The 24,315-nt window shown below is 36.3% G+C and overlaps 1 protein-coding gene across 1 annotated transcript in view; it reads left to right on the top strand.

Annotated features, from left to right (window-relative positions):
- LMAN1 (lectin, mannose binding 1) overlaps window positions 1–24,108 on the top strand; it is a 31,444-nt gene extending 7,336 nt beyond the window's left edge. The window contains exons 6-13 of the mRNA XM_054460881.2: window positions 2,954–3,077; window positions 4,617–4,675; window positions 6,029–6,161; window positions 13,114–13,307; window positions 13,440–13,510; window positions 18,678–18,831; window positions 20,390–20,511; window positions 20,800–24,108. Of these exons, the coding sequence (XP_054316856.2) occupies window positions 2,954–3,077; window positions 4,617–4,675; window positions 6,029–6,161; window positions 13,114–13,307; window positions 13,440–13,510; window positions 18,678–18,831; window positions 20,390–20,511; window positions 20,800–20,836 (894 nt within the window). The 3' untranslated portion in view covers window positions 20,837–24,108. The remainder of the gene's footprint in view (window positions 1–2,953; window positions 3,078–4,616; window positions 4,676–6,028; window positions 6,162–13,113; window positions 13,308–13,439; window positions 13,511–18,677; window positions 18,832–20,389; window positions 20,512–20,799) is intronic.
- The last annotated feature ends 207 nt before the right edge of the window (window positions 24,109–24,315 follow it).

Raw genomic sequence — 24,315 nt, 5'->3', positions numbered from 1 at the left:
GTAGGTAAATTGAGGTTAGCGTAATATATAGGTGGATATATCTAACTGGCAGTTATGATAACTAAGATCACTATGCATTGTAAACTTTGCTTTTTAAAGATGCCATTAATACCTGGTTATATAATACTTAAAAGTAAAAAAATATAGTGTATGAATTTTTCTTTCACCTAAATCATGAGCTAGCCTTACACTCCTGGGTCTAAAACTCTGAGAAAGTTAGTTCTGTGGAAAACTGTATTGGTTTAGTCTTAAGTCCAAGCTAATTTAGAGATCTTAGAATAGAGCAAGTGTCCAATGTATTATGATTAGCTTGGGTTTGAATTCCACTATAATTATTCACCCTGTACAGTTTCATTAGAGTCATCAGTAAGTCTTGCTTACCTGCATGTGGCAAAGCCCAGACATCAAGCGTGGTGGGTGCAGACTGTCCCTGTGACCCAACACCGTGAGGCTGTGAGCCCTGGCAGCACTCCAAAACAATGGCCTTGCAAAATGTACTCCCCAAAAAGGGTTCCACAATTGATGAGATTGGGCACTACTCTGCATATTAGCACGTTAAAGATTTCTTTATGAAGGATCCTTTATAAAGAAAGGATAAATAAACCTTTATTAAACTTCACATTTCCCAGACTGACTTAACTATGGAATTCTTTTTCACCTAATGTCTATGAGTGATCATGGAGCTAGTGTTTTCAGATACAAGTTTTGGAGAGACTAGCTGGACACATGACTGCTACTTATTGGTTTTCGCCTCTCTGTACATCTGCTCAGTCTAGTAATAATTCCTTTTCTTTCTACTTGGTAAAGTCATACTTAGCTTTGAGCACACAAATTCAGATCCCTTTTCCATCAGATTTCCTAAACAGCTCATAATGATCTGTCTCTCCTAAACTCTTAAGAGTATTTTTTTCTCTCTAATGCTTATTTGGCCTTGAGATATGTTGTACTGATTTTCTTATTAACTATATGTATGTCTCTTCTTATCAATATGATTGTAAACTTCTCACAATAGGCATATCCTGTATTTCTCCTAGTTCCTAATATTGTGCCCATGTTAAGTACTCAGGAAGTGTTTATTTTCTTGAGTACTTGCACCCTAGCTTGTCCCAGTTGTTTCCACATTGGAGGGAAAAACAAAGTAAGAGGAGGTTGGAAGCAATAAGTGCTGTTGGTGGGGGAAACACAGTCAAAGCAAGAGATCTTAAATATTGCAAGTGTAGTCTTTAACAGTGGTTTGAAACCATAAGGTGAATAAGGAAGGTTATTGATGATCTCATAAAGAAGTAATAATCAGCAGACAGTTTGTACCTAGGCTTTCAGTTACAGTCCTTCCTAACATTCCTGCTAACTCACAGTACAATGAAATGTGTTACGTGCTTTAAAAAAAAAAAATTAGGGCCGGGCACGGTGGCTCACAACTGTAATCCCAGCACTTTAGGAGGCTGAGGCGGGCGGGTCATGAGGTCAGGAGATCGAGACCATCCTGGCTCACATGGTGAAACCCCGCCTCTACTAAAAATACAAAAAAATTAGCCAGGCGTTGTGGCGGGCGCCTGTAGTCTCCGCTACTCGGGAGGCTGAGGCAGGAGAATGGCGTGAACCCTGGAGGCAGAGTTTGCAGTGAGCCAAGATTGCACCACTGCACTCCAGCCTGGGTGACAGAGCGAGACCCTGTCTCAAAAAATAAAAAAATAAATAAAAATAATTGGAACTAGACAATGAAGACTCCTGCTGGATTTTCAGTTTGTTAGAATTCAAGGAAAAATATACTGAACAATTGGAGGATTTTAGTATTGTAATTTGAATGTAATAATCTACAGTCTTTTTAAGACTCAAAGGCAAATAACTTCCTGAATGTTGATTCTAATTTAAAAGGCTCTGTGGAGGAGGACCAGTTGTAAATGATGTAAAATGAATAGGAATATTACTAATCAGAGGAAACATATTAATATGAACCAAATGCTAAATGATCTTTTAAAATTAATTATTTTAAACTAATTTTTAGTTCACATGTTTCTATTCTACAGTATATAGAGAGTAACTCTTCATATTGACAGATTTTATTCTCTTGCTGAAAATTTGGACAGAATACTAGAACATTTTGCCTATGTGACTGAATCTTAAGTCTCTGACAAAATTTTGACTCTAGAAGTAATGACACAAGTGCCCTTACTCTGGTGCCATGGGCCTTCTCCTGCATCCACCCTGAACCTCAGTGACTGTTGTAGGGTGGGACTCATGAGAGGATTATTAGAAATGAAATGTATTGAAGAGGCTGAACCCCTGCTTGACTGGGATAATGAGAAAAGCATTCATGGGTCAGGTGGATTCCTCTGCTTGCCTAGGATTCTAAGATTCTGTTACGAAATTTAGGGTCATTCCTTCAAATATACATTTTGCAGAGTAGAAATGTACATCTTTTTAGTTTTTTCCTTCTCTGCCTTGTCAGTATGACTTCTGTCACTTTTGTTCTCTGCTAACCTGTGACAGTCCAGTTACCTCACTAATTTAATTAAGAGGAGCTCACTACTTGTTGAGACAATCTATTTAATTCTCAACCAGCTGCAGATAAAATTGTAAATTTAACCTCTTGGTTTTAGCTGTCACTGGCATCTGAGAACAAGTCTGATCCCTCTACTGCATGAACCATTCCAAGAGAGTAATGATGACTCCCTAGGTCTTCTTGAGAGAAGGCAAACCATATTCCATTTTAGAAAGGTTTTCATAGAAAGTTACCAGATTTTTCTCTCTTTAAACTTTTGACACATAGTGGGGCAAAACTCATTTTTTTAAGTAAAATATATTGTGTATCGACACCAAGTAAGAAATGTTATTTAAAATTACCCTTTATAATAATGAAACAAAATTGAATAGTATTAGTCATAAAATGGATCAACTGAAATTTATTTTCTAATGTCTTTTGTAAAAGCTATAGCTATGATATGTCTTCTAGGTAATGATCAATAATGGCTTTACACCAGATAAAAATGATTATGAATTTTGCGCCAAAGTGGAAAATATGATTATCCCTGCACAAGGGCATTTTGGAATATCTGCTGCAACTGGAGGTCTTGCAGGTAAATCTTACAGTCTGATAATTTTAAAAGTTTGTGAGTTGTGTTTTATTGGGAATAGTATATTAGGGATATGTAGACTTGTTTATACTAATAACTTTTTAAGACTGTTTGGAACTTTCCCATCACCTCTTGTGCAAGTCTTTTGGTCTGTTGAGATTGCTAATTTTCTACTTACGTTGTTCGGTAGGTGTACAATTAACTGGGGCTGTATACAAGTGTGTCAATTACAGCATCAGTTTGGGTGCTATTTTATAGTGAAGGAGACATATTTAAAGTAGAGGCTATCAAAGTCAGCAGGCTTAAAGGCTGGAGATCAAACTACATGACAATTAACTAAAATAGCAATCTTGGCTAGTCACATCCACAAAAAGGTTAATTGCAGAGTGTTTTAGGATCCTGATCATTGTCACATCACATATAAATGAATTTGGCAACTTAAGGAAAGGTTATTTGGTGACTAAACTTTAAACAAAAACATAGTTACCATTTTTTTCCACATAAGGTGATAAATTACCGTTCAATGTCAATGCCATTTTATGTTTATATGATACATTGTAGTTTTAAATATTTTCAAATACATGGATTGTTCCTGACAACCCAGAGAAGAAGGGAGGGAAGATCATATTTTCCATATTTTTAGAAGAACTTGCCAAATTTTAGGTGAAAGAAATTTCTGAAGATCGTATGGCCAATTGATGGTAAGCCCCACGCAGGACTCGGCCTGGATTTCTGACTCCAGGTTCAGTGCCCTATTACACAACGCAGTTTCTTAAGTTACTTAATCTACACTACAGTATTATAGTTTTCTTTTTAATCCGTCTACATCTCTAGATTCCATAAAAACAGTACAAAGCATGAAGATTGCTGTACGATTGATATTAATTGCTCTTGATTGGTAGATGTGACTAGCCAGGATTGGTATTTTAGTTAAGGGTAAGGAGGTTTGATTTGCTGAGCTGGTGCTTTTGGCTTAAACAGCTTGAATTTGATTTTTTGATATGACTTTAGGTAAGATAAAATTATTAATATCTTCCATGTGAGAGAAACAAATAAGAAAGTAAGACAAAAAGTGGTATGCACTCTAAGTAAGGTTGAGAGACATATGGGTACTGGCAGTATGTGGAGACCAGGATTTTGTCTCATTTGTCTGAGACGGTGTCCATGAAGGAGATTTGTGGGAAACCATGGAGGATCTTGGTACCAGAATAAGGAGTTTGGACTTCTTTTGACCCTTCATTTGTTTGTTCATTTCTTATCACACATTGATTAAACATCTATTATATGTTAAACACTGCTAAATATTCTGATTTAGGGTTTTAAAAAGTGAGTTTTGGATTATTTCTAATATAAATCTTTCAGGTGAATTTTTGTCTCTAAGCTCACAGAGTGCCATTGCCTTTACCAAATTAGTGCTAATTTTTGTTAATTCCCTCACTGGTTATTGTTATTTAAAGCAATAAATATTGATAAAATACATTTACAATGATAAAAGTAATCTCCTGTGGAACTTTTTCAGACTTTTTTTTTTTTAATTTGTAGATGACCATGATGTCCTTTCTTTTCTGACTTTCCAATTGACTGAACCTGGAAAAGAGCCGGTAATTTTACACATTTTTTCAAAAACTTTTTCAGTTTAGTGGTTTTGCCTTTTAGCTGAACGTTTGGGAAGACTAACTTAGGTTTGGATCTTGTTTCTGCCAGTTACTGCTATATGGTCTTGTGCAAGTTACTGAACCTCTATAACGCTTCATTTCTTTTTTTTTTCAAGATGGAGTCTCGCTCTGTCTCCCAGGCTGGAGTGCGGTGGCGCAATCTCGGCTTACTGCAAGCTCCACCTCCCAGGTTCACGCAATTCTCCTGCCTCAGCCTCCTGAGTAGCTGGGACTACAGGCTCCCGCCACCACGCCCGACTAATTTTTTGTATTTTTTAGTAGAGACGGGGTTTCACCATGTTAGCCAGGATGGTCTCGATCTCCTGACCTTGTGATCCGCCTGCCTCGGCCTCCCAAAGTGCTGGGATTACAGGCATGAGCCATCGTGCCCGGCCACGCTTCATTTCTTAATTGCTAAAACAGAGATGTTTGTACTGGCCACCTCATGATATTGAAGGATTGAGACAGTGCATTTATAGCAAGTGCTCAGTAAATGGTAGTGGTTATTATTAGAGGCAAGAGTGGGCCAGGTGCGGCGGCTCATGCCTGTAATCCTAGCACTTTGGGAGGCCGAGCTGGGCAGATCACCTGAGGTCAGGAGTTTGAGACCAGCCTGACCAACATGGTGAAACCCCCGCCTCTACTAAAAAATACAAAAATTAGCTGGGTGTGGTGGTGCACATCTGTAGTTCCAGCTACTTGGGAGGCTGAGGCTGGAGAATTGCTTGAACCTGGGAGGGAGAGGTTGCAGTAAGCTGAGATCAAGACACTGTACTTCAGCCTGGGCGACAGAATAAGACTCCATCTCAAAAAAGAAGAAAAAAAAAGGGCTGGGCGTGGTGGCTCATGCCTGTAATCCCAGCACTTTGGGAGGCCGAGGCGGGCGGATTGCCTGAGCTAAGGAGTTCAAAACCAGCCTGGACAACACAGTGAAACCCTGTCTCTACTAAAAAATACAAAAAAATTAGCCGGGTGTGGCAGCAGGAACCTGTTGTCCCAGCTACTCAGGAGGCTGAGGTGGGAGAATTGCTTGAACCTGGGAGGTGGAGGTTTCAGTGAGCCGAGATCACGCTACTGCACTCCAGCCTGGGTGACAGAGTAAGACTGTGTCTCCAAAAAAAAAAAAAAAGAAAAGAAAAAAGAGTAAATTTGCTATCGTTTAAGTAAAGAAGGAATACATTTTTATGTTAACCTTTCAGATAGTGGTAGAATAGTTAAAATGAGAAAAATAACATATGTAGAGATATCTTAATGATTTTCTTATCTTTTTTATGATCTATTCCGAAACTCCAAAAAAAGCCCACACCAGATAAAGAAATTTCAGAAAACGAAAAAGAAAAGTATCAGGAGGAATTTGAGCACTTTCAACAAGAATTGGATAAAAAAAAAGAGGAATTCCAGAAGGGCCACCCCGACCTCCAAGGACAGCCTGGTGAGTTGTAGCGAAGCTGACATGGGTGCCGCAGCAGGGCTTGGGGCTGATGATCATGGACACTTGAGTCTCTGTGTTGCCTGGCTCATTCCTGCTGTCTGAACAGGCACATTCCAAGTGATTTCTGGAAACAATTTAGGAGCAAATCTTTAGTCTTTAAGAGTCAAGAGATTGTCGTTTTTACCAGTGAGAATGTGGCTTAGTCATGTATGAGATAAAGAGTACCATGGTTATTTGGGAGAATAGAACCGCTAGAGTGAAAGCTCCATGAGGACAGGGATTTTGTTTGTTATATTCATTGCTGTGTCCACTAAGCCTAAAAATAAATCCAAAATGCTAACCTAGTAGTTGAGGTTCAGTAAATATTTTTTGAATGAAATCATCAAAAGTGTATGTTTTTGCTTTTAGTGACACATAATTACCTTATAGTGTGGAGATAATCCTTAAAATCTATCAAAACTGGTGAAAGTAATGTGACATGATATCTGCTTCTCCTCCCCATACTACTCAATAGAATCCCGGACTATATAGTTGAAAATTATAAAATACTAGTCTAAGCCAATGTTATTAAGAACTTGAGTGTGCTAATGTCAAAACTAAAACATTTTAAGGCCAAATTGAGGGACTTTATATTATCTGCTAGCTTTTTATCTGAATTGTTCCCCGTCAGCATAAGTGATCAAAGGTGTACTTAATAAAGGCTGTGGCTAGCATTTCAACTCTATGTAGTATGCAGTTCTCTTAATGATCAACAGTATGACTCAGACTTAATAAATTTTAAAATGAAACATAGAGGTCATTCTTATTTTGAATTTGTTTTAAACATCATCACATAAAATTTGTGAGTATATCCTGAAGCTGACTATAGTGTTTGAAAAGTATGGTTTGGTAAATTTTGACAAACGTGTATACCCATTTAACCATCACCCAGATCAGTACATGGAACATTTTTATCATCCCAGAAAGTTCCCTCATTCCTCCTTAAAGTCAACCACCTTCTCCACAGAGCCCATCACTATTTTTATTGTTATCACTGTAGATTAGTTCTGCCTTCTTATAAGTAGAATCACACAGTGTATATGAAAGAGAAATATTTTTCCATTTTAATTTTATTTAACTTTTTATATATTTAGGAAGAGTACAAGCGCAGATTTCTTATATGCTTGTGTCATATGGTGGTGAAGTCTGGGGTTTTAGTGTACTCTCACCCTAATGAACATGGTACTCAATGGGTAATTTTCAGCCTTCATTCCTCTTCCACCTTTTGTAGTCTCTAGTGTCCGTTATTCCACTCCATATGTCCATGTGTACCCGTTGTTTAGCTTTCACTTGTAAGTGAGAATATATGGTATTTGACTTTCTAAGTCATTTCACTTGGGATAATCACTTCCATTTCCATCCATGTTGCTGCAAAAGACATGATTTCATTCTTATTTTATGGCTAAGTAGCAGTCTATAGTATATATATACATATATACACACGCACATGCCACATTTTCTTTATGAAGTTCTGTTGATGGGCACTTAGGTTGATTCCATATCTTTGCTATTGTAAATAGGGCTGCGATAAATGTATGAGTGCAAGCATCTTTTTGATATAATGATTTCTTTCCCTTTGGGTAAATACCCAGTAGTGGGATTGCTGGATCAAACGGTAATTCGAATTTTAGTTCTTTGAATTCTCCATACTGCTTTCCATGAAGGTTGTACTAATTTACATTCCCACCAACAGCATATAAGCATTCCCTTTTCTCCACATCCTTGACAACATCTGTCGTCTTTTGACTTTTTAATAATGGCCATTGTGACTCGTGTAAGATAGTATCTCATTGTGGTTTTAATTTGGATTTTTTTGATGATTAGCGATGTTGAGCATTTTTTCATTTATTTGTTGGCCACTTGTGTGTCTTCTTTTGAAGAATGTCTGTTCATGCTCTTTGTCCAGTTTTTTAGCGGGCTTTTTGTTTTTCTCTTGAGTTGTTTGAGTTTCGTGTAGATTCTGAATATTAGCCCTTCGTTGGATGCATAGTTTGCAAATATTTTTTCCCATTCTGTAGGTTAGATTACTGTGTTGATTGTTTCTTTTGCTGTGTAGAAGCTTTTTAGTTTAAGTCCCATTTGTCTATTTTTGTTTTTCTTGTGTTTGCCTTTGAGGACTTGGTCTAAATTTGAGGACTAGGCCAATATGCAGAAGAGTCTTTCCTCAGTTTTCTTTTAGGATTTGTATGGTTTCATGTCTTATGTTTAGGTCTTTAATCCATCTTGAGTTAATTTTTGCATATGGCGAGAAGTATGGGTCCACTTGCATGCTTCTATATATAGCTATTCAATTTTTTCAGCACTGTTTATTGAATAGGGTGTCCTTTCCCCAGTGTATATTTTTGTTGACTTTGTTGAAGATCAGTTGGTTGTAGGTGTGTGGGTTTATTTCTTGGTCCTCTGTTCTGTTCCATTGACTTATGTGTCTGTTTTTATACCAGTATTGTGCTGGTTTGGTTACTTTAGCCTTGTAATATAATTTGAAGTCAGGTAATGTGATGCCTCCAGATTTATTCCTTTTGCTTAGCATTGCTTTGGCTATTTGGGCTCCTTTTTGTTCCATATGAATTTTAGGATTTTTTTTTTCTAATTCTGTGAAAAATGACCTTGGTAATTTGATAGGGAGTGTCTAGAACTAGTAGATGGTTTTGGGCAGTATGGTCATTTTAACAATATTGATTCTTCCAATTCATGAGCATGGGATACTTTTCCATTTGTTTGTGTCATCTACCATTTCTCTCATCGTTGTTTTGAAGTTCTCCTTATAGAGAGCTTTCCCCTCCTTGGTTAAATATATTTCTAGGTGTTTTATTTTTCTTTTAGCTGTTGTAAATGGAATTGCCTTCTCGATTTGGTCCTTGGCTAGATCATTATCAGTATATGAAAATGCTACTGATTTCTGTACATTAGTTTTTTATCTTGAAACATTACTGAATTCGTTTATCAAATCTAAGAGTTTTTTTGTGGAGTCATTAGGGTTTTTGAGATATAAGATCATATCATTAGTGAACAGGGATAATGTTACTTACTCATTTCCAGTTTGGATGCCTTTTTTTTTTTCTCTTGTCTGGTTGCTCTGGTGAAGATTTCTAGTATTATGTTATTACACATAAGAATGATAAAAGTGGGCATCCTTGTCTTGTTCCAGTTCTTAAAGGGAACGTTTTCAACTTTTCCCTGTTAAGTGTGATGTTGGCTGTGGGTTTGTCATGTGGCCTTTATTATGTTGAGGTATGTTCATTGAGGATTTTTATCATGAAGGGATGATGAATTTTATTGAATGCCCTTTCTGAGTCTGTTGAAATGATCATGTGTTTTGTTCTTAATTCTGTTTATGTGGTGTATCATATATATGGATTTTTATATGTTGAACCCTCCTTGCATCCCTGGGGTAAATCTCACCTGATCATACTGTATTATCTTTTTGATGTGCTGTAAGATTCATTTTGCTGGTATTCTGTAGAGGATTTTTGCATCTTTGTTCATCAGTGATGTTGGTCTGTAGTTTTCTATTTTTTGTGTCCTTGTCTGGTTTTGGTATCAGGGTGATACCGCCCTCATAGAATAAGTTAGGGAGAATTCTCTCCTCAGTGTTTCGGAATAATTTCAGGAGAATTGGTTCTTCTTGATATGTTTGATAGAATTCAGCTATAAATCCATCTAGTCCTGGCTGTTGTTAAGAAATTTTTTTTTTTACTACTGATTCAGTCTTGCTACTCATTATTGATATGTTCAGGAGTTCTGTTTCTTCCTGTTTCAATCTCAGAAAGTTGTGTGTTTACAGGAACTTCTCCATTTCCTCTAGGTTTTCTAGTTTCTGAGTGTATAGGTGTTCAAATACTTTCTGATGATCTTTTGTATATTTGTGGAATCTGTTGTAATGGCTCCTTCTTCTTTTCTGATTGTGTTTATTTGGATCGTCTCTCTTCTTGCCTAGTCTAGCCAATGGTTTATCAATTTTGTTTATCTTTTCAAGGAAGCAACTTTTTGTTTTGTTGATCCTTTATTAATTTTTTTTGTCTCTATTTCATTTAGCTTTGCTCTTATGTTTGTTATTTCTTTTCTTCTGCTAACTTTGGGTTTGGTTTGTTGTTGTTTTTCTAGTTTGCTGAGGAATAATGTTAGATTGTTTGTGATCTTTCCACTTTCTGATGTAGGCATTTAATGCAATAAACTGCCCTCTTTACACTGTTTTTTGCTGTTTTGGTTTGGTGTTTCCATTTTCATTCATTTCAAGAAATTTTTACATTTGTGTCTTAATTTCTTCATTGACAGAGTTGAATGTTCAGGAGCATGCTGTTTAATTTCCATGTGTTTGTTTAGTTTCTGAAGTTCCTCTTAGTATTGATTTCTAGATTCATTCCGTTGTGGTCTAAGACACTTGATATGATTCTGATTTTCAAAAATTTGCCAAGACTTATTTTGTGGCCTAATATGTAATCTGTGTCAGAGAGTCTTCTGTGTGCTGGTGAAAAGAATGTATATTCCATAGTTATTGTAGAAAGTTCTGTAAATGTCTAAGTCCCTTTGGTCTAAAGTCCAATTTAAGCCCAATGTTTCTTGTTATTTTTCTGTCTCGATCTATCTAGTGTTGTGTGTGTGGTATTAAATTCTCCCACTATTATTGTATTACTGTCTTTTTCTTTAGGTCTAGTAATAATTATTTTCTGAATTTTGATGCTCTGATGTTGGGTGTATATAAATTAGGATTGTTATATCCTCTTGTTGAAAATTGATCCCTTTATCATTATATAATAACCTTCTTTGTTCTTTTCTTTTTTAAGTCTGTTTTATCTCATATAAGTATAGCTACTCCTGCTCACTTTTGGTTTCCATTTGCTTGGACTATCTTTTTCTGCCTCTTTACTTTCAGTTTATGTGTGTCTTTATGAATAAGGTAAGTTTCTTGTAGGCGGTATATAGTTGTGCCATGTATTTTAATCCATTCTGCCAGTCTGTATCTTTTAGTGGAACATTTAATCCATCTACATTCAAGGTTAATATTGATGTATGAGGCTTTGTTCTTGTCATATTGTTCATTATTTTCAAGTTGTCTTATAAATTCTTTGTTCCTTTCTTTTTTCCGTGTTTGTCTTTGTCATTTAATGAAATTCTGTCATGTTGCTATTTGATTCTTATATCTTCCTCCCCTGTGTGATTGTTTTATAAGAAGTTTTATTTTATATTCCTGTTTTTATCATGGTGAATATTGACCTTTTGTTTCCATGTTTAAGACCGCTTTGAGCATTTCCTGTCATGCTGGTCTAGTAATGACAGATTTCCCCAGCATTTGCTTGTCTGGGAAAGGCTTTATTTCTTCTTCATTTATGAAGCTGATTCTGGCAGGATATAAAATTCTTGGCTAACAGTTTTTTTTTTTTTATTAGCACTTTGAGAATGCCCATTCCTTTGTGGCCTGTAAGGTTTCTGCTGAAAAGTCTGCTGTTAATCTGATGGAATTTCCGTTATAAGTGACTAAATACTTTTCTCTTGCTAATTTTAAAATTATTTCACATTGACTTTAGACATTCTGAATATAATATGCTGTAGTGAAATCCTTTTTGCAATATATTTTTCTGGGCCTCCTGTATCTGGACATCTAACTCTTTTGCTAGACTTGAGAAGCTTTCATCAATTATTTTCTTAGTTTTTCTCCTTAGCCATACAACAACTGCAGCCATATCAACTTGAACTCGGACTAAGGATAGGGCACAGCCCAGCATGAAACTCTCAAAATTGTGCCTTGTGCCTGGGACCAGGGAGAGCAGGGCCCCTCCTAGGCAGGTGTCATGAGCAAGAAGCTGTAAGAAGTGCAGTCTACTCACATCTCAGTTTCACAAGAGTCCATTGCAGGGCAGTGGGTATTGTCCTAGATATGCATAGGAGAGCCTAGTTTCCCTGTCTCTCCTTGGCCAGGTGGTAGCTACAGCCTTGTCAGCCCAAACATAGCCTGAGGGTGGGGCACAACCCTCCATTAAACTCTCAATATTTCACCTTGGGTCTGGGACCAGAGAGGGTAGGGTCCCTCCCAGGCAAGCAGCATGGGCAAGAAGCTGTGGGGAGTACTGTCTACTCATGTCTCAGTATCAGCAGCACCCTTCAGCAAGGCAGTAGGGACCTTCCTAGGGGTGCATGGGAGTGACCAGTGTCCCCCCTTCTCTCCTTGGAAAATTGCAGTGGCTGCAGCCATGTCTGTAGATCCCCAGTATCTAGGCTATCAACAGTGGTGTCCAGCTGGAGCTGTTCTAGGCTCGAATGCCTGTGGGATTCCATGTGGTTTCTCTTTATGGAGCAACATCTCTGTGCAATATTTAGGCAGTTGCATATGTCCAGCCCACGGCCCTAGTGGGTCAAAGGTTTCTCCTGTAGCCAGGATCATAAAAGCCCATTTTGGACTGCAGCGCCCTGAGGTTTTCTCTCTTACTGTTTCCCATCATCTAGGAGCCCTTCTGGTGCTCAGTCAGCTCCTGGCTGGGCAAGCTGCCTCAAACTCTCTCCTTATTTTGGTGCTTCCCATTTCTTCTCTGATGAATGCTAGCATTCTCTCCTAGGCAATCTATTTGAAATGCAAGTATCTACTTACTACTCTGGTTTTTCTCCATGGAGGAGGCACATACTACCTGCATCTGGTTAGCCATTTTGATCCCTCCTGAGATTATCCAAGAAAAATTATTTTTAAATAAAAAAATTTAAACCCAATTTATAATAAGTGTTCAATCACCTGAAATGGCAGAAAACAAATAATTTAATCATTATTGAATTAATTATCTGCATGTTTTCTGTTTGGGAGATTGTACCACTATGATGGTGATGTTCTAATTTTGCTGAATGTTGGCATTTTGGTCACTTACAGTATTTCAAAAACTACGTATGTGTAGGTGACTCTGATCATTTTTATTTATTTCCTTTTCAGCGGAGGAAATATTTGAGAGTGTAGGAGATCGAGAGCTAAGACAAGTCTTTGAAGGACAGAATCGTATCCATCTTGAAATCAAGCAGCTGAACCAGCAGTTAGATATGATTCTTGATGAACAGAGAAGATATGTCTCTTCCTTAACAGAGGAAATCTCTAAAAGAGGAGCAGGAATGCCTGGGCAGCATGGGCAGGTGGGCTTGCAGAATATGCAGATGTGCCCCATTTACCCTTTGCTGGAAGGGAAGTAAAGAAGAAGGGCCACTGTGCTATGTGCTCATAGAATGTGGATTATTCAGCTTGCTCGTCATTATTTCTTCCTCCAGATCACTCAACAAGAACTGGATACTGTTGTGAAAACTCAGCATGAGATTCTGAGACAAGTAAATGAAATGAAGTAAGTATGTAAAAGTAGTGTCTGTGTGTTAAGTGATTTTTTTATCCTAAATTTGTGACTTTAGGTGTGCAGGCACTGTATTGTAAGATTTCTGCATGAGGGTAAGAATCCCGTTCTAGATTCATTTTACAAATAGGGGACCATAAATACAGCAACTTTTAATATTCAAAAACTGCAAACATGTCTAAAGTTTTTAATTGTTTAGAGCTGGAAAAGAAAAAATGTTTTGGCATCTTTTAAAGAGATTGTCAGTTACTTGACAGAGCCAGGTGTGTTCTTATATTTATAAAATATAAAAAGAATATGAAATAATACGTAACAATTTTATGAAAAGTACTAGGGGAATAAATATGTGTAGCATTGTAAGACTATAATACAAGCAGACCTGATGCAGGAAATTCTTTTTGGTGGAATGAAACCATTTTGAACGTAATATGTGTGACTACCTCTTTTTCATTCCCATCTTTTACTCTCAGAGAGACTGGACAGAGTTGGAGCAGAGAGGAGATAATTGTGTCCTTAGAATGTTGAACAATAAATTTCTAATGAGAATGATTGACTTATGCAGATAATTGATAGCTTTCGATGCCTGGAGCAGAGATAACAAACCATAGTGTCATGTTTCCATAACCTAACATTTCAGAGCACTGTTCCAACCGATACAACCCTTGACAAACAAGAATGTCAAGGTGAGTTCTTTAGGACTGGAGAATTAAACAGGGTTAGCTCAAACAGAACGTGATTATACCTGATGTCTAGAGATTAAAGGCACTTAACTTATAACTGCAAATTTATATTCCTTCAATTTTTCTCTTTGCATTTTAAAAAATCTTCATAATGTGAACTCATGATTGAAATATTTATGATGCTAAATGAATAGTTTAGCTCTTCAAATAGCTTAGTTAAATGAATGGACTCCTTTTAGAAATAGACTGGATCATGTAACACAACCTTTTTAAAAATCTTTTTATTTCAGTCTAATTTTAGACCTCAGAAGTTACAAAAATAGTATGGGAAGTTTCTGTACATCCCTCACCCATCTTCCTCTAATTTACGTAACCATGGTATAATTGTCAGAACCAGGAAATTAACATTGATACAGTTCAATCAACTAAATTAATGACCTATTCAAAATTTATCAGTTTCTCCACCGAGGCCTTTTTTCTATTCCAGGATCCTATCCACAATCGCACATTACATTTAGTTATTTTTTCTCTTTAGCCTTGTGCAGTCTGCAGTAGTTCATCTTTCCTTGTCTTTCATGACCTCGACATTTTCCAAGAGCATTAATCAGTTAATACCTTTTGATTTGGGTTTGGTTGGATGGAAGTTCCACATTTTGATGAGATATTATATATAATAATATGTTATATATAGTATATGTTATATAATATGTTATATATAGTATATGTTATATATATTATATATAAATTATATAAGATTGATAAGATATTACTGATGATGTTGGCCGTGATCACTGGGTTATGGTGGTTTCCTATTGCTATCTTTAAAGTTACTGTATTTCCCTTTGTGGTTAATATTTTGGAGAAGGTACTTTGAGACTAGGTAAGTATCCATTTCAAACTGCTGCTCATTCATTTTCACATCCATTGATGTTTCTTGCCTGAAACAAGAATGTGGTTTTTGCCAAATGCTGATTTTTTTTTTATGTATGTATGTATGTATGTATGTATGTATGTATGTATGTATGTATGTATTTATGTATTTATTTGAGACAGGGTCTAGCTCTGTTGCCCAGGCTGGAGTGCAGTATTGCAATCACAGCTCTCTGCAGCCTCAACCTCCTGGGCTCAAATGATCCTCCCACCTCAGCCTCCTGAGTAGCTGGGACTACAGGTACATGCCACCACACCCAGCTAATTTTTCTATTGTTTTGGAGTTGGGATTTTGCCATGTTGCCCAGGCTGATCTCAAACTCCTGGGCTCAAGCAGTCCTTCTTCCTCTGCCTCCCAAAATGTTGGGATTATAGGCATGAGCCACCACACCTGTGCCTGATGTTTATATTCTTATAATTCCCTCCACATTTGTTCATTGGAATTCTGCTGTCAGGAGCAACTATCCTTTCTCTCCCATTTATTTATTTAGTTATTTATTTAGATCAGTACAGACTCATGGATATGTATTCCATAGGTTACAATCCAACACTCTCCTTATTTATTTTGCTGCTCAGATTGTTTCAGGTATGGTCATTCTGAGCTCCTTCATGTTGGCATCTTTGTTCTCTCAACAAGCCCCCATCTTTTTTTGAGCATTTTAAAAATTTATGGTACTGTGCTATCTTCTAGGATCATGTATTTTCTCTGCCCTCAGTGAGCCCTGGTTCCTTTTTCTTGAGAAAGGTATTTGAAAACCAACCTCTGGGCACTAGGTATACTCATCACTACCGCGGTGCCATTACCTCTAGGCCTCTCAGTGGACAGAGCTAGGGAATATACGTACATATACTAACCCATGCATGTACGTGAGTCTGTAGTTCCGTGTCTGTCAACCTAGTTTTGTGTTAAACCATGAGATTATGCAGATATTTTGGATTCTGGCTGGACTGAACACTACAGAGTTAATTTTTAACTTTCCACCTTGTCTTATTTGAAAATTCTTTCTCCAACAGGGAGAAACCTCGTTCTTATCTATATCTATAACGTATTTACTTAATTGGTTCCACTTGAGTATGCACATAAGTACACACAAAGTGGTTTCAAACTGTTAACTCATATCTTTGTGAGAAAGACATTTACTGACAAGTTTATGTAAAGTTCCTTTTATCTCTAGCTTTACAGTATCCAGCTCAGATACTATTTTCCAGATAGTTTCTTAGTGTAGTTCTCTTTTTCCCTACTCTTTTAATTATGGCTGATGATATTCATTTAGGATCCAGCTAGATTCTTTGTTAATGTTTATATTCCTCCTATATCCTGGTTGATTTAATTTGTTTGTATTTTGGGTATGTGAATACTATGATTCTAAGGGGCAGAGCATGTGTGTATCGCTTCTTCATCGTTGCTACCACTTTCCCATTCTCCTCTTGGCTTACCGCAACCTCTGCCTCCTGGGTTCAAGTGATTCACCTACCTCAGCCTCCTGCGTAGCTGGGATTACAGGCACCTGACACCGTGCCTGGCTAATTTTGTATTTTTAGTAGAGATGGGGTTTCTCCATGTTGGCCAGGCTGGTCTCGAACTCCTGACCTCAGGTGATCCGCCCGCCTTGGCCTCCCAAACTGCTGGGATTATAGGCGTGAGCCACTGCACCCAGCCCGTGTTTTCTGAAGTCCCCTTCTTTCTTCTGTGAAGGGTAGCATACTCTAGATACTCTTGTGCTTTGCATGTTTCACTTAACAGTAGTACTAGGACATCTAAAGATGTAACTAATTGTCAGGACATCCTAGCTGTCCAGTTGTATTATCCATAGAATCCCTTTCTTAGAGGAGTTAATCCTTGCAAACTCCCACTTACTGAGAACAAATGTCGTGCATACAATAAGTTAATACAAAAACCAAGCTCAAGTTTCTGAACTAGTCCTCTGGACCTTTTTCTTTAGGATTTAGCTTCAGAAAAAATGTAAAGAGATAGGAAATATTTGCCTTTAATGGAAAGGGTAGTTTGTTTCTTTGTGGATTTTTATGTTCTTAAGGAATCATAGAAATTTTTTTAGCAGAAAGAGATCTTAGAAAGCATGTAGCTTTTCTGTAGCAGTTGATGCCTCTTCCCACTTCTCCATCTCAAAACTTCCCTAAGACTTCTGGTACACCATTCACTCCTGGTGTTCTTTGGCCTCTGCTTCCATTTAGTTATCTTCACTTGCTCTCCTTCCGTCCCTTAAAAGGCATTCTTTTCAAGGGTTCTGTCCAGCCCTCTTTTCACTTGACCTGTTTCCTAAACCAACTATGACCTCCTTCCACCACAATTCTATCCCCATAGGCTCCTCTTCATTTTTTGACACTCAGCTAAATGCATCTTTCTTTGTAGAGCTCTAGGCGTGCTTCTGTCACATTGCTTTCCTGCTAGACAATTCATCTCCACAGGGCAGGTATTTCATTCTTCTTGCAAAATTTATATCCCTAAATATTCCCTAGCTCACAGCACTTATCAAATAAATGTTAGCAGAATGAACAGGCAAATGAATGAATGACTGAGTAGGAGCAAATTAAGTGACTCAATCTTTGGTATATTAAAAAGACATTTATACCTAAGCAAGTTCATGCTTCTGGGAAGCAGAATTTCTTAAATACAGATATGTGACAACATTATATACTCTGAGGTTTTGGTCTTGGTATTATTTTAGTTATATTAAAATGTTATGCCTAATTTGAGTTTCAGTGGAAAAGCTTAGCCCCACAGGAATTTTCTTGGGCATATGTGCCATTGAAAGAAATTTTAATCAACACATGACATTGATTCAAAAGCACTTGAGATATTTTGTAACTACTCTTAAGTCTTCACTGCTCATGTAACTCAAACATAATTTTTTAAACGTTATACTTAACATTCTGTCTGACATACAGTGTTATTTTTAAGTAATTTGAGTCTTTCTCTTTTTTTTTCTTTTGGTAAAGCTCTTTTTAAACTGCATTTGACTCCAATGAAATAACTTATTTATTTATTCCTCCAAATTGAACCATAACTGTTGAAGGCACTCGTAGGAAATCAGAATTGTGACCCCCATCCTCAGGGTCACAAAGCCATTAGTCTCCTACTATATGCTGTATGAGTGAAATCATCTATATGTGCAGCTACAAAGTGGACAAGTCTGTGTGTGTGAGTGTGCCTATAGGAAATGATTGCATTTGGCACTAGTCCTTTACTGTACAGCTGAACACCTAGAAAGATTTATTGTAACTTCATTAAAAATATCATCCATTATATTCAATATCCACTTATACTATTGGTTTTAACACAAATTACCTAGTAGTATTTTCGACATGGTATTTTTAGATGACCTTTAGTAAAATACAAAGGCATAATGTTGTTTTATAAATTATTTTCCAATTTTGAACAACTCGATTTTTAAAAAAACTTCTTTACCTGTTTTTTTTTTTTAAATGATGTAATATATTAGACTTGAAAAGTAAAAGTATTGGAGATCTGTGACTGAAAAAAAAATAATCTTTATAGTGATTTTATTGTATCAAGAGACTTTCTGTTTCAGAAATTCCATGAGTGAAACCGTCAGACTGGTCAGTGGAATGCAGCACCCTGGCTCTGCTGGAGGCGTCTATGAGACAACACAGCACTTCATTGACATCAAAGAGCACCTGCACATAGTAAAGAGGGACATAGATAACTTAGTGCAGCGAAATATGGTAACTTTGTTTCCTTTTCCTTTTATAATTACAATCTTTAGGAAAGGAAGAACTCATACTCTACTGCAAGTATTTTAACCCTTTAGTTAATGCTAATGCTTATTTTTAATGTTTAAGGTAGAATAGTCCCATACATTGCAGATCTCCATGTGTCCTGGTTTTCTAGTTATTGAAGGTGGAAGAACAGTTCCCATAGCAGTCATGGTTTTTTAATATGTAATATTTATATTATCATTTCATGAAAATATTTTCTGATTTCCATGTTAATGTCTTCTCTGACCCATGGATTGCTTAAAGTGTATTTCTTTGGCCTATTTTTTCCTCAAGGTTCTAATCTGGTAATTTCTTGCTATCTTGTTAGCTTCATTTACCTTCACCCAGGTTTCGTGTGCTTGGATTGGATTGGATATGTTTTTGACTCTGCTGGTTGTCTTCTATAAGACATATTTGGGATATGGTTGGCCCATATTTCCTAGTCTGACTTACCAGAAGCAGAAATCCCAATCCCTTATATTTTATATCTCGTTTTATCTTTTTAAAAGCTTTTTAAAACATTTGATGTCCTTTAGAAAATACACTAATACATTAATAATAATGTTACATTAAACTGACTCTCCCAAGGTCGGTAGCTAGTAAGTAGGAAAGGGAGAAAACTTAGGTCTTCAGCTTCTAATCTTGTCTCCTTTAGATTTTTTGATAACTCTCTTAACTATATTCCTGTATATATACCTTGAATATACATTTTTTTTCAAAGATGGCTTAATAGTTTTCTTATTGATCATGACCTCTCATCCAAAGCATTATTATCTGTCCCCTTAGTTCTGTTTGAGGTTATTTTTCTCCTACATTGCCTTTGTTGCAATGACCAAATTGATACTGTGTGTATCAATTTACTGAAGAACTTTGCCCCACAAATATAACTGTATTGGGAACAACTAATCTTAGAAGCCATTCTTTCTGGGTACTTGGATGAAGTATTTGTTCCTGGTATTTAATTGCCTCCTTATAATAGAAGGAATACTCAGGGAAATAGGGAAAGAAATATTTTTCAGAACACCAGTGAATAATGTTGAATGCTATGAAACTGTAGAGAATGAGGACTGAGAAAAAGCCATTCTATTTGTCAAGTAGTTCATTGGTAGGGTAACCATGTAATTTATTGTCTGACCTGGAACACTTTTGAGAATGAAGGGGGTGCTGTTAATAATCACACCACTACAGCAAGCGTGAACTGGGAGTGTCCAGAGGAGTTGTCTGTGGTGACCCTAGTCTCAGTGACCTCAGGGACAGTAACATCATCATATACCGTAATGCAGACAGGAGCCAGGTGGCAGTGAGTTAGTGACTGGGTGATAAAAAGGTGGAGGCCTTCCAGTGTCGACTACTCCTTCAAAAACAGTTGTCAGTAAAAGTTAAGGGGATAGAAGGTTTTCTGGGGGATGAAAAAATGAAAATACTTGTTTATATAGCAAACTGAGTTTTATAAAGATTTCACATTTATTTATTTTTCCAAACTGCTAATCTGACTAACTGTAATAGAAAGTCATTTGCCTTACAGCCATCAAATGAAAAGCCGAAATGCCCAGAACTACCACCATTTCCATCATGTTTGTCTACGGTCCACTTCATTATATTTGTTGTGGTGCAAACTGTATTATTCATTGGTTATATCATGTATAGGTAAGTCTCTTGATAAAATGTGACCCAATATTTTTCTGCATCTGTTTAATTAGAAGTATTCAACTAAGTTATCTATGTTCATAATACAATTTTCACCACCTATAAAATTAAGTTTATTGTGTTTTCTGTTCATTTCAGTTCACATAAAGTGCATGTGTAGAATATATGTTTATCTTAATGCATTGCATACTTCAAAAGGCATTGATATTTTAATTTTAAACAGTCCTGTTTCTTTCCAAAGTTAAGCGTATAGAACTTCTTTAAGTGTTTGTTTCTTTTTTTCCTTAGGTCTCAGCAAGAAGCAGCTGCCAAAAAATTCTTTTGACTACCATTTTCCTGTGTACTTCATCTATTTGTGTACAAAATGATGTCGTTTTGAGGGAATTTAAGTATTTAAATTGCTTCATAGTCTAAATTATTAAATTTTTTAAATAAAATAACTGTTTAAACATTGATTTGCAGTTAAGAATAAACCTTAAAGCAAAGACAACCACATTTTAATTTGTTCACAGTATGTAAATCTGTCTAAATTTCAGTGAATTTCTGGTCAGTATGATGCAGCCACTGAGCAGAATATTGACCAGTAAGAGGGTAAATAAGAAAGTGGGGGCAACCCCTGGATATGAATGTTACCCCCTAAGTCTCCAGTATTGCAGGTTTCCCTGTATAACGTAAACACACTTGCCCTCATGCCTCCCAGAATATGAGGTCTAATTAAGAAGTCCCATCAGGTTTATTTTGTAACCAAAGTCTTTTTTAGAGGTCAGACTTCCTAATCAAAGGCCTGGGCCTGCAGTTCTTTCATCTTAATGTAACTTCCTTTGAAATCAAAGAATATTTTGTCTGAGAGCTTTAAGGATCTGGTAATAGACTTCAAAATGTTAAGTGAAATTTTTTTTTCCTCTATTTATCAATGATACATTTCACGTTTAAAGGAAATTTTAGAGGAAAATTAATAGCTGCTTTTTGCCTAAAAAACCTTGTGAGTGGAAACATTCCTCTGAGAATGGCTTTTAGAGGTATTTTGCCTGGTAATGTATTGATTCATGATTGCCCATATTCTTGAATGTCTTCATTCCAATGGTGTCAGGTCAATATTATGAAAATAATTTTTATATTTATATTTGTAACTTAAGGAATTTATTTCTCCCATTTACTACAGCATGTAAATTCAGCTTAAATTGCATGATCTGAGGATTTAAATTTACAAAACCTGCCACTACATTCTGGTTTACATTAGTTACTTCATGCTGGCTGGGGTTAGTGACCATTTGCATACTCTTAAATCAAGGAGGCTGTAGTAGAAGCAGTTTTAAGATTCTTGAAGGCAAAATTTGAAAAACAGTGAATACTTCTAATTGTTTCCTTTTAGTGCCAGAACTAAGGACATTGCGAAGCACTTGTTAGTAAACTTACCCTTGAAATGTCAGACTGGAAGAAGTTTTTATAGTCTTTGTGCATACTTCTAGGTATTATAGAAACAGTCTGTAAATGACATTTTAAGATGCAAATTTAATTCTGTTCACAGCTGATTTATACTGATTTTTGCTGCCTTCAAAATACTCTTTTACTTCTTTTAGCTAAAATGGTTGTCTTTCATTTGCCATAGAATTCCAAACAATACTATGTTATAAAATAGTACTGTTGAATTATTCCAAGCCTCCCTAGGTTTGCTCTCAAATGTCATTTACAGATTGGGCTAACGACCTAAAATCTATATATAAAGACTTTCTGAAGAACTCTGTATTATAGCAATACCAAACGAGTGCTGTGTGTGCAAACAGTCTCGCATTGCTTTTTATGTTGATATTTATCCTAGAACACTGAAAGAGAATATGCCAGTGATAACTCACTTTACTTCAGTCATTTCAACACAGAAAATGCTTCTCTAGCGTTTTTCTTTTGTAGTGTTAACATTTTGAAATTCATGTTTCAGAGGCTTCATCATCACAGAATTTACTCTTGCTCCATGAAAAAAAATTAAATACCTTCAGAAGCATATTTAAGTTGTAGACTATGAGACTTGAGAAATCCTCTTGAGATAAAAGGCTGCCAAATCCAGTGTTATGACATCCATGGTCATGTGCCTGTGCGTTAAAGGAATACCAGATCTATGCAGTAGACGTTTCCCAGGCTGAAATTCAAGGGGAATCATTCTGATCATTCTTACTACAAATGGAGATGGCTATTATGAAACAGCATGAGCATGAGCCTTTTATCTTTTATACTTAGTGATATACTTTGCTTGAAAATCACTCAGTAAAGTAGTTCACACAATGTGTATCATATTATTTGAAGTTTGGTTTTTCTCAAAATCATTGACTTTAAGGAGCTCATTTCTGAACAAAAAGGTTTGCTCTGTGGAAAAATCAATCACTGCCAGGATTCTTTCATTTCTGTACTATTTTGTATAATTGAATTTGTTCACTTCTCTCACACCAGCAAGTGTTTTACAGGTGCCTTGGATTAAAACAAAATTGATTTTAAAATTTTTATGTAAGTCATTGTGTCTATGATGCCACTTTTAAAAGGAAAATGCAGTTGCATAATGGCTAATATCCTTATTTAATGTACCTATTTGTGTTCTAATAATTGTTTGAATGTTTTATTCAGCTTAAAACTTTACCATGAAGTCATAAACCGTAAACAATGTTTTGTTATGTATTAAGGGGATATCAGTGTTTCTCAAAGTATGATCCATGGACAATCTGGGTCATGGCGCCTGGTTTCAGACCACCTGAATCAAATCTTAGGGGTGGGGCTTTGGGATGTCATTGTTCAGTAGGCACCTCAGAAGATTCTGAGCACACCAATGTTTGAGAACCACTAAAATGAGGAGTGAGAAAAAAAAATAGGTGGTTTGTTAATTTAGAGCTGAGCTGAGAGGATAATATATTTTTATTGTCAATGACATTAACAGATGTGCACTGATTGTTTTATACCTACAATTTACTTAGTGTTCCTTTTATTAAAACTCTTGGTTCATGAGCAACTACAGACTGAATCCAGATTATTACCTGTTGCTTTTAGTATTTTCGTGATGGCTTTTAATCTTATGAAATCATCTTGAGATCATTCATGGTCAAGCCATGAAAACTCCCATCTTCAAGCCTGCCTGCTAAAGCTTCTTTGCCTTCCTGATTGTGATTATGGTAACAATTTATATCAGACAGTTGTACTTTTTGATAACTTAGGGAAAATAGAAATTACTTGAACAAGGGATTGCCTGCCTCACTGCATTGCAGAGATACAATTTTTGTAAAGAACACAAATAGCAGTTGTGAATATTAAGGTGTGATTATCTTACCCTGTCCATGTGCTTATCGAAAGAAGATAGTGAACAAATGACTATATTGAGGATTTTTTTAATTTATAAGATCTAATGTGAAATCCACACTTGGAACTTTTTAGATCTATCTGTTGCTTGTTTAATATATTTCTTTTATGACATTACTTAAAGTTTAAAAGGGTTTTCTATCCGCTGTCAATTTCAATTGGATAACATTTTGTCAAGTTTTTTTTTCCTGATTATTTGATGCTAGCTGGAATTCAAGAAATGGCATTGACCTTATTCAAATAAAGAAATATTTTAGTAAATTTGCTTTTTCCTTCATTGATCTTGGATAATAAGTTGCCATTTGTTTTTCAGACAGGACCTGTATTGTGATAGCATTTCATTTGTCACATGCTTTAGGCTCTGCCCGAGGTGGCCTGCTGCATGCAAAGGCAGTACATGGAAGCATGGCACGAGAACATAGAAATGGTCATGGATAACTGTTTACCCTTGCTGGTAATGAAAAATAC

Source organism: Pongo pygmaeus, chromosome 17 (genome assembly GCF_028885625.2).
Source record: "Pongo pygmaeus isolate AG05252 chromosome 17, NHGRI_mPonPyg2-v2.0_pri, whole genome shotgun sequence".
In the NCBI taxonomy this organism is placed as follows: domain Eukaryota; kingdom Metazoa; phylum Chordata; class Mammalia; order Primates; family Hominidae; genus Pongo; species Pongo pygmaeus.
Note: the sequence above shows the minus strand (reverse complement) of the source record. Positions and strands in the feature narration are given on the sequence as shown.